The sequence below is a fragment of the Cydia pomonella genome, chromosome 6 (genome assembly GCF_033807575.1).
Source record: "Cydia pomonella isolate Wapato2018A chromosome 6, ilCydPomo1, whole genome shotgun sequence".
In the NCBI taxonomy this organism is placed as follows: domain Eukaryota; kingdom Metazoa; phylum Arthropoda; class Insecta; order Lepidoptera; family Tortricidae; genus Cydia; species Cydia pomonella.
The window spans coordinates 18,777,890-18,788,802 of record NC_084708.1 but is presented as its reverse complement, the minus strand read 5'-3'; the positions used below and the strand labels follow the sequence as shown (position 1 = coordinate 18,788,802).

General features: G+C 35.6%; 2 protein-coding genes across 3 annotated transcripts; both read right to left on the bottom strand.

The window, feature by feature from the left end:
- Positions 1-2,289: 2,289 nt before the first annotated feature.
- LOC133519196 (protein rolling stone-like) lies at positions 2,290-5,325 on the bottom strand. 2 transcript variants are annotated; one of them, XM_061853179.1, is made up of 4 exons: positions 4,394-5,325; positions 4,054-4,164; positions 3,272-3,461; positions 2,290-2,845 (listed from the first exon to the last, which is right to left on the bottom strand). In XM_061853179.1, exons 1-4 carry the CDS (start codon positions 4,704-4,706, stop codon positions 2,611-2,613), a joined length of 849 nt encoding a protein of 282 aa, XP_061709163.1. In that variant the 5' UTR covers positions 4,707-5,325; the 3' UTR covers positions 2,290-2,610. The 2 variants fall into 2 exon arrangements, with proteins under 2 accessions (XP_061709163.1, XP_061709164.1); XM_061853180.1 differs by lacking the exon at positions 4,054-4,164.
- A 921-nt stretch (positions 5,326-6,246) lies between these two features.
- LOC133519199 (protein rolling stone-like) lies at positions 6,247-9,868 on the bottom strand. Its single transcript, XM_061853182.1, has 4 exons — positions 8,631-9,868; positions 8,250-8,363; positions 7,078-7,264; positions 6,247-6,461 (listed from the first exon to the last, which is right to left on the bottom strand). The coding sequence occupies exons 1-4, from the start codon at positions 8,941-8,943 to the stop codon at positions 6,275-6,277; spliced, it is 801 nt and encodes a 266-aa protein (XP_061709166.1). The 5' UTR covers positions 8,944-9,868; the 3' UTR covers positions 6,247-6,274.
- Between the last annotated feature and the right edge of the window lie 1,045 nt (positions 9,869-10,913).

The window sequence follows — 10,913 nt, the reverse complement described above, 5'->3', positions numbered from 1 at the left end:
GCATTATTAGACCAAAATATTAAATAAAGTAGCGTTCGTAAGCGACACTAGTATAGTGCATCTAAACGGTGGCCAAACGTGAAACGCGCTGATATGTAGTTACAATCTAAAGGTGCCTGGTTCCACCAGTGTGCGGCATTGTGTGGCACAACAGAAGCATATTCAGTACCTAAAAAATGCTTGTGCCGCACGCTGGTGGAATCCCGCCTTATTACTTACTTATGTACATATCAGTGCGTTGCACGTTTGGTCACCGTTTAGAAGATATCGACGCGCCCAATTTGCAAAACCTATATTTATATTTATATGCTATGTCCTGATATTCTCATTAAATAAAGCATTAAATATGCTAACGACAGGAAGCTTGGGATATTTTCAGTTTTAAAACTTACATTTTTTTCGACTCAACGCTTAAACTAAAATTATTTCACTTGCTTGCATTATAATATTCAATGATTGCTTATTCATTTAACACTATGTCTAGAATTATTCAAATGACATAAAATGACAGATTGTCCACAAATTACAGTTTTATTGAAAATATTGCCATAAAGCATTGAAGGTATTTCGTATTAAGGTTTGCTAATATTAATATTTAGGTCTTTTTAGGGTTCCGTAGTCGGTAGGAATCCTTATAGTTTCGCCATGTCCGTCTGCCTATGTCCGAGGCTTTGCTCGGTGATCGTAGTGATGTGCCGTTCCCGGGAAAGTTCCTTAGGTGGGAAATTTCCTGGAAACGTTCCTGGGAATTTTCCCATGGGAAGGGAAATTAGGGGAATTTTGAAATTTTAGTATGTACATTTATTAATTTATTTAATCTTTATTGCAAAAAAAAATCTTACAGTACAAAAGGCGGACTTAATGCCACGAGGCATTCTCTACCAGTCAACCTTAAGGCGAAGCAGAGAGATTGTGAGCAGTGCTACAATCACAACAGCAAAAGCAAATCAAACAAAAATACATATAATAACATATACATACAAATATAATATACACATATAGGTACTAGGTATATATAAAATACTTAAATAAAAAAGACGATACATATGAAGCTAATAAATAGGCTGTGGTGGGGGAAGCCGGAACGATCACAGCGCTTGATGTGGCTAAATATGGCAAAAAAGCTACGTGTTTTTCCGTCAATTCCCATACTACTCCGTTATTTTGTTCACGTTTTATGCTTTAAAATCATATTTACGATAAAAATAGGTCATAAATGGTAAACTGCAATAATACTGGACGAAACAGTAACAGTAAACTTTTTATATTTCCAACATTGAGCTAGAAATTAGGCTTATATATCATATAGTATTATTCCAGGCTTACCAACGTAACGGCTAAACATTTTATCTAGTCTATGTCAACGCAGAGTTTTGCTTAGATGTTAATAAAATAGTACGGAAAGTGGACATAAGGAACGAACGAAATCTCCAAGTACCAAAAAGTGTCATCAAAAAACTTTAAATAGGTGGCGCTACAATACCTAGCGTACTTGAACAAAAAAATCAAATCATAGACAGCACAATTCACTCCGTCAATAACGCCTAGGTTCTTAGCTACTCTAGCGCTACTCTGGAGAGATTTGGAACTATTATTTATAGCTGATAGCTAGACACTTTTGCAAGAGTTCTACCATAAGAGATGCCACTCCTCTTAATTCCACACTCCATATAAAATAGTATGGCTAATACAGTTTACCAAAATTAGGTAATTGTATAATGACAGTTACTGAAAGCCCGTCAAAAACATACTTTTGGCACGCAGAGTTGTCTGTCGTCTGTCACAACAAACGTGATAAGCGAAAGAACATATGTTTTAACATAAAATGAGTTGATTAAAACCTGTGAAGAAGGGCAAAACTTTTATACTTGAAAGCATCATACGTATCCCCAGGTAGAGGATCAGGAAGTGGGCCATCAAAACATAATGAAACATACATTTTTTCATTGAATTTGTAACGAAACAACGACGAAGAAAATTAACCGAATAATATAAAATACACAGATAATTCTATTTTCAGTAAAGCAAAAGTCAAGTGTGTTTAACATTAAAAACGAATAGATTCCTCACATTAGTAACTGTATTATAGTAAACATTTTTAAGGAATAATCTTTATTTTGTTGAGCTCATTATTTGACAGCTCCGCAGTAGTTGTGAACGTATATATAAGTTACTCTATGGTTGCGAACGCTAAGCGGCGATTGGTCTTTATATACTAGTGTTTATCTGTCAACCTATAACTTTTCGAAAATCATGGCGATATTTACAAGAGGAATTAAAACAAGGAACTATAGTATGCTGTCGCTTAATTTTTAATATCTACATTCATAAGTTCTCAAATATAAAAAGATTATATTTACATCCAACCTCTAATCGATATGCAGCAAAGTCAAACACAGTCAATCGTCTTTTCATCTCATCTTCATTACAAAAAAGCTGTTCACGCGATAACATCCCAAATATAATTCTTGACCACAGAGCTCTTCATATATACGAAACTAATTTTGCATCAATTGACTTTACTCGTACCTCTTTATTCTCTACAACTATTACATTATTATAATATCATACTCGTTTTTACCGCTGTGCGAAGTGGTAATAATATCGAATCTATGCATTTGAGGTCTGCAATTGACTTGGCCGTCGCCTTAGCGGTACCCCCTCCGCCCCATGCACTGTAACCGAGTCGTGAAACAACTTGGAAGCCAGCGCGTCGCGTGCGACCGCCAGCCCCATCACCACGAAGTGTAGCACCGCTAACAGAAGCCCGGTCAATGCTACGACGCCTATCGTCGTGCCTGGCGATGACCAATCCACTACGGAGTAAATCCATCTGTTTCCGCTCCTGCAACACAAATGAAATACTTGAAGGTGATATTTTATTTCTTTGATATGGGCTCTTGTGAGTCAGAGAAAGTGTAGCAATAGTCAGAAAGCGCTGATAAGATTATTAACCTTAACCTCTCGTATGTGCCGGGACGTGGATCATCAAATTCGAATTTATTTTTAATTAGAGCTAAATACCTACCTAATTACGCGTATCCGTGTTCCCGCATATAAAAGGTTAACGAGGTTGACTTAATAAATCAGTAAGGGCCACTTGCAGCAATCACTAACCCCGGGTTAACCGGTTAAACCTGGAGTTACCATGGTTACCAGTACAATTTGACTCTGGGTTAACGGTTTAACCGGTTAACCCCGGGCTACTAGGATGGTGCAAGTGGCCGTAAATGTTTTTACACAAGCGCAGTTCTATAAAACGGTTCCTTACGCATCAACTCCACCAGCACCATAATAAATCGCGCTGAATATAACATAGAGAATGGCAAATTGAAGTGGTTGGTAGATGTGCCACATCCGCGAGGGCTGGGAGGCACTGATGAGAAGCCCGAACATCACCAGCGAGTTTACGCCGTGAACAGACACATCTAGGGCATGGTTCAACTCCTCTTCTTCGTGCACTGAAAATTTAAAATGTGGATTATATAAGATGGAATTCTCGGGTGTGACTTGACTGACATAATAAACTTTCGACCGGTTTGGCCTAGTGGGTAGTGACCCTGCCTACGAATCCGATAGTTCCAGGTTCAAATCCTGGTAAGGGCATTTATTGGTGTGATGAGTATGGATATTGTTCCTGAGTCATGGGTGTATTTAATGTATTTAATTATTTATGATATATATCGTTATGTAAGTACCCTCAACACAAGCCTTATTGAGCTTACTGTGGGACATAGTCAATTTGTGTAATAATGTCCTAAAGAGGATAAACTAGGCCTTATTGTCCTCGCGATGTTTTCCTTCACCTAAAGGCGACTGGTAATTATATCAAATGATATTTCGTACATAAGTTCCGAAAAACTCATTGGTACGAGCCTGGATTTGAACCCGCGACTTCCGGAGTGCAAGTCGCACGCTCTTACCGCTAGGCCACCAAGGCTTCTACATAAAATCGCCAGTGACGTCTCAATTAGATTTGTTTCAGTTCGAATTACCGATATGGCTAGATTTGGACACTCACCCCTCACTACATTATCAACAAAAACTACTTACATCCATAGAGTACAGTCCAGTAAAAGATAGTGATGAGGAAGGCCAGGGGAATGGCCGAGTTGTATAATACCCAGTAGGTCTTCACGTACCATGGTAGAAGAAATTCACCGCCTGCCAAAACAATATTAGCAAAGTCAAGCAATTGATACTGAAAAAAATATTGCTTTTGTTGTTGTTTAGGCACTTATATTTAATTTTTGAGTTCTGTTGTTGTGGGAAGAAAAAACGAATTGATCAAAATATGAACTCAAATCAAAACTATAAATAATGAAACATCAGTCAAGTCTTACAGTTTTGCATTACTATATATACTAAATGATAAGATAATTAATTAACTTACTTATTGGTCCATAGAGATAGCAGCGCGCGGAGACTGCAACTGCAAATCCAGTGGCAAATGTGTTTATCGTGAGACCCCAATGCGTAAGGTAAATGAACCAATATCCTGCTTTAGACACCAATATATACAGAATCAAAGACGCGAGTACTACTCCAAGTGACACTAGAAATAGGAACGACCGCCAAATGAGAAGTGGGACCGCGGACCGAGTTGTTTGCCAAACACTGAGGTAAAAGTCCGACGGTTTGGGATGCCCTAGCACTAACATCTGCACTTTTGCCTCTTCCCTAAAATACCGTTTAATCGCACTCATCGTGGTGCCAAAAAAATAAGGTAACGCGATACTAACATTAGGTGCAATATTCGGCACTCACTATCGTTATCTTTTACTACGAATAGATATGGTACCGAGCGTTATCGGGTTGACTCACTGTTGGCAACCAGTGCCAAAGCAACACATTGGTATTTGGTATCTTAGGCACCTACATCAAAGATGCATAAGTGCTAAAGTTCACAAGGTTTTTAATAAATACTACTCAACATAGTCATATAGATAAAATTTACAGCTGAATAATAAATGATTAATTTATTTCATAATCTTGACATGTACTTCAAAAACCGACGAGAAAATTGCATTGTAGCCACAAGAGTGGCAAAGTTGGTGGAATCGACTTGGAAGTGATGATAAATATTGAATAGCGTTCATTTTGATTTGATTCGTAATGTTTTACAGTTGGTATTTTATGCACGTTGGTGTTTTACTATAATTTTACTCTGAACGCTTAACATTAAATTTTCAAACCACTTGCTACGCTCGCAGTTCAATTTTGCAATCTTTCGCTTGCTCGAGTATCAATATTAGCACGAAAGGTTAGGCAACAAATAATATGATATTAATTTTATAATTGAGGTGTGATTATGATATTTTCTCAAGGGGAAAAACCATAGTATATTTATATCAAATAATTTATTGCTCCTTTTCTTCATTACATAAAAAAAAATTGTATGTGACTCTAAACAGGAAAAAAAATGCTTTGCTTTAAGGCCGCAATTAGATTAATTATCATATATATGGGACCCTATTTGAAAGCAATCCTACAATTATGATCAATATCTGGAAAACATATGAAAACTCAAAAATGCGCGTTTTCCAGAGATAAGACCTAGCTACATCGATTTTTCGCCCCAAAAAACCCTATATAGCAAATTTCATCGAAATCGTTAGAGCCGTTTCCGAGATACAATACTTCTCGTTTAAACGTATAAGATATACGAACATTTGTTAAAATTGTTATTATACCTACTTATACACGTATGATGGTGTAACCATTTCCATGACAGTCTACTTGCGGCCTAAATTGATCTGTGACCCCAAAAGACACATATGACGACTACGAGCATAACGTTTTCAAATCTATTTCTGTTTTTAGAAATATCACCGATTTTGTACAAAGAAAATCGGAGCTTTCTACGACAACTGTTCTCTGTCGGCTACCAGTACCAGTCATTTAAAAGTGCTTTCTATCTTAGTTATGATAAAGTTGTTCTTTCGTTGTACAACTAACCTTAGACCTCGACAAATCACATATTTTAGCCATTAATTTTGAGTCACCATTTGCAGTCTTTAAAATAATAAATTAAAATAACCTACTATTTACAACTGGAACAGCAAATCATATTGCATCCATGCATCTAACACACCTTGATTAATAAACGAATAAATGTAAGCTGCGATGTATTTGACCATTTAACTGTCACTATCAATTTGACTAAATAAAAATGCACATGTCTTCAATTTAACTAATCCGACACCTGAACACCTCAACTATTTACTGAATTAAATTAATAAATCATTTATACATTTTGTAAGTTTTATTACTTTCATCCAGAAACCGAGAAAGATCTATCTTCCTTCCTAAACCGCTGACTGAAGTGGTTCCTACACAGCGAAATGAGGAGAACCAGTCCGTGCAGTGTTATGAGCCCGATGGCTACTCCCACGACCACCACGACCGTGGGGCCCGGTTTAGACCAATCCAGCATGGGATATATCGAGTGATTCCCGTTCCTGGAAACGAAATTGGACGAAATAAGTGATTAATGATCTATATAGAGATGATTACTGCTGATGAGCCCTTTTTCATAATGAAAGCTTTTAAAGTAAATAATTAACATTTAAACATGCAAGCAATATAGGTATGAGTCCTTTGAACTTAATAAATCATAGTCCACGGAATAATATTAAATATAGAAGCAGAGTTGAGCTGACTATAGAGATAATGATAAACCTCAAATCACTTGCATCAAATAACTACTTATAAAAAGTGACGCGGAAACCCAGCAGAAAACCGCGTCGCCAAAATTATTTTTAGATTTTAAGATTTTTATTATTGTACCTATATTCTATATATGTTAGTATGTAAGGTATATCTATGGACCTTAGTTGCCTGAAAATAAATGATATTAATTGAATATCAAATTCATAACAGTCAAATTTAAATCTATTTAATTTATGTTGTGACCGCTAGGGTGCTAATGTCTCTGACTCTCGAGGCCTAGTGTAGTAGTGTAACTCGAGAATGTGACAGAAAGTGTTTCACTTTTGTGATACACTACACTACAGTTTTTTAATTGCATTTAGGCGCTTTTTCTGGGTTTTTACTCTAAACTGTATAATATCTTACGGATCAAGTCCTCCAGCAAAGTAGTAGATCAGGCTGAATATGAGGTAGAATATGCCGAACGCCACCGTGTGGTAGAAGTGCAGCAGACGAGTCGGGTGCCTCGCGGTGATCAATAGCAAAAACATCATTACAGAGTTGATGCCGTGAACAAATATATCCAACGTATCATCCAAGCCGGGAATATCGACTGGAAAAAAATGACCAAAAGTGATTGTTTATAACCTATAATCTAGTCAAATTAAGGGTTTCACCTCGGAATAAGAGATAAAAAGCTAGAAAGTCCTATACACCTTCATTTTAGCGTTCTAAATGTTGTATTAAAAGTCACAGAAAATCTCGTGTGTGCATCGGAAGTTATTCAGGGTTAAAGGTAATTAAAATCGGTTTTTCGCGAACATCAAGGTTTCTATAGTACCAATGATGTTAACGTCTAGATAAGAATTCTAGATCACAAAATGTGCGACAAATTAGAATACAAGTTAATAATGATTCATGTCCGGAGCCGGGCCGGGGCGTCTGACACTTCGTTTTTTATAAAAGCATCACGTGATCAGCGATCACCCGTCATAGAAAATGAAGTGTCGGATGCCCTGGCCCAGGCCCGGACCGGTCTAAAGTGAGTCATTTTATAGGTTGTAATCCAGGAATATGTAAAAAAGGTTGCCAACATTCATAACAGCGTCCCTCAAAAACAAGAGGTTTCCAAGTTTAACACTAGATGGTAATGTCACGTGATTATAAAACGTGTCTAATATTTTTACAAATGTGTACATTTTAGTTACTATATCAAACAAAATAGCTTGTTCAATATTTATGTGTAATACTTGAATTTCTAGAAAAACCTTGTTCCCCATAAATATTGGTTTCTATGAAGGTCAACATTCTTTGTTAATAAGCTGGTCATCTCAGTAAACCAATATTACCTACCTAGCTATAAAGTAGGTATGCTGCGAAGCCTTCTTTTCTGCAATTGGGCATCCCTATATAAATTAAACATTTGTTCAGTAATGAAAATTCACCCCGAGAATTATAAATAGGCTGGGACAGACGGGCAGAAAGACAGACGCACAAGTGATCCTATAATGGTTCTGTTTTTTCCTTTTGAGGTACGGAACCCAAAAAAGTAGTACCATGCAACAATAATAGAGATAATATATATAAAATCTATTTACATGTTCCACCGATGAAAGCCCAGTAAAATATGGTTATCATAAAAGCCAATGGCACTGACGCATTGAACAGGAACCAGTACAATTTTATGTACCACGGGAGACCAAAAGCACTATCTGAAAAAGACAAGTTTAATCATTTTAGCAGAGCTTTATTACAATGCTTAATGACGAGTTAATTGCTATTATATCATTTTCGTCGTTACATTTTGTAGGTGTGGATGTAAAAAGCTATCTATTGCTCTACAGAGACTATTTTCCGTAGTAGATTTTAAATACATTTTACAATTTGTAATTTGATAGGTAACTAACTAGTTACAAACTAAGAAGTTCATTTGATTACTTAAATTTAAATAAAATTAAAATAATATATATTTTACTTACCTATGGGACCAACCAAGTAAACTTTAAGAGATATTGCAAACGCAAGTATCGAAGTTAGGGCATTAACAAAAATGCCCCAGTGCGTCAGATAGATCCACCAGAAGGCGTGGCTACTCAACCAACCAGCCAACACCACCCAGGATGCTATCACCATAGCTACATTCCCGGCACACAAAATTGCACGCAAACACAACAAAGGCACACACGATCGGTTTCTCTGCCAGCATCCTAAATAAAAATCAGGAGTGATATCGTGTTCTAAGTTGAATTTCGACACTTGAAACTCATTTTTGAAATATTTTTTCACGCCCATTTTTATTTTATATAGGTTTAGGTGACAGGGACCGCCGCCCTCACGTAGAAAATACTTAATAATGTTATCTGCGATACGTTTTTGCGCTTGTCGGCGATCGAATCATCGCATTGTTGTTGCTGTTTCATGTTCGAAGGGTGATACAGTTCAAGCGCTTATCAGATAATGTGATAAAATCAGGCATTTGAATAACAATTTCCTTTAAAAAGCTAGCACTGATTCAGAATTTTGATATCTAGTCTGACCGAAATCCGTTCGTCACATCAGAGCTGTAGCCCTTCATGAGTCATTATTCAAGTCGAAATAATTAGTATCATCGTGCATGGGTAAAATATCTTATATTATATATTTTTCTAAAGAATAAATACTGATACGATAAAGTGTACAATCTCTACGATACGAACTTTTTGAAGATTTTTCCGATTGGTCTCAAATACAATACTGATATAAGCAAACGTAATTTTTGTCCATCTCATTCACATTAAATTTATTACTCGCACTCATAATAATATATATTATATTATACAAGACTAGCAATTGTAGAAACTAGATTTTTGGATAAGTCTCACTTGTAAGGCTTATCTTTCCAAGAGTTCTTCAAAGGACATTGGCAAGGTAAACAGGTGAGGAAAACTGTGTGGTAGGTATTGAATTAAAGTATTGTTTTCCTATCATTCAAATTATTTCAACTACAAGTCGTTTTAAAACGAGTTACTACTAATACGCATGTGAATCAGATGCTTCTTGCTAAATAATGTCATAAAAATCGTCATACTGATAAATTTGATAAGTGACGAAGTGGTACTTTTTGTCTACCAACGAAACATTATCGCTGTTATTCAAAAACGTCTATTACCTAACTCTGTGATTCTGTTCATAATCGTTTGTACCGTTCTGTCATTTTGACAGTTGGATTTATTAGAATGGGACAAAAGTTAGTATAGACGTTTGCTAAGTTTTAAATTATAAAAAATTATAACAGCCATTCCATAACATAGCTACATAAGTACACGGAAATGATTAAGCTAGTTATGAAAAAATTACGTTATGATATATTATCACTTTATCAGTTGGAATTTTATCAAACACATATGTATTTTTATTGATAGAATACCATCAATATTTAATAATTGTAACAACTTGTAACCCTTATAAGTCTTATAATCTAGATGAAATTATATTGTAAAGTTCTAAAAACAAATTTCTTATTTGTTTTGTATTTAAAAAATACGACATATCCTTTAGTTCATGCACAAAAAAACTTTTTACAGTTTCAAAATAAATAATAGGCAACTGAGCTCAAACTATAATATAAAAGTTAAAACAAGTAAATTATTATATAAATTGCATCATTTAATGAGACAACGCGCAACAACAACATGACTGATAAAACATAAACCTTCAGGCTTATTCTTATTTTATGATTAAATTATAGTTCATATCTCTATATTGGTTCAGTAATGCATTCCATTCACTCTATTTGTTCCATGCGTCACCTATACTTATCCAAATCAAAGTATGGAGCAATCATCTTTTACTGCACTTTTATTTATACCAATGACACTTTTGCTGCATTTTAAGACAATATACAAACTTAGTTGATAGTTTAAGTAATCGTCAGCAAAAGTCTAAAATCACAGTAGGCTTCAGTAATTCTATCACAGTCTTTAGTGCCCATGTCCTAAACCTAATAATTATTTTTAACTTAGACAAGGGAATAAACTTATAAAGAAGTTTGAAATATTATGACCACTAAATTTAAACTTGAAATACATTTGTAACAAGTAGGATTTTGACAACCAGGGAGTCTAGATGACATTAATACATCGACAAACGCCAAAACGGAAAGAAAAAATGTATCGGGATGACAGATGCTTGTTACTGTTATGGTTAGGAATGGAATCTCCATGTAGAAGTGTTATCAAAAAACCTTAAATAGGCGGCGCAACAATACCTAGAATACTTGAAAA

Coding starts and splice junctions, on each gene's coding strand:
- LOC133519199 (XM_061853182.1), bottom strand. CDS start 8,943: ATGGGCGTGAAAAAATATTTCAAAAATGAGTTTCAAGTGTCGAAATTC. Junction 8,364..8,630: donor TTACTTGGTTGGTCCCATAG/GTAAGTAAAATA, acceptor TGTCTTTTTCAG/ATAGTGCTTTTGGTCTCCCG. Junction 7,265..8,249: donor GGCTTTCATCGGTGGAACAT/GTAAATAGATTT, acceptor ATTTTTTTCCAG/TCGATATTCCCGGCTTGGAT.
- LOC133519196 (XM_061853179.1), bottom strand. CDS start 4,706: ATGAGTGCGATTAAACGGTATTTTAGGGAAGAGGCAAAAGTGCAGATG. Junction 4,165..4,393: donor CTATCTCTATGGACCAATAA/GTAAGTTAATTA, acceptor TTGTTTTGGCAG/GCGGTGAATTTCTTCTACCA. Junction 2,846..3,271: donor GGTGCTGGTGGAGTTGATGC/GTAAGGAACCGT, acceptor TTTGTGTTGCAG/GAGCGGAAACAGATGGATTT.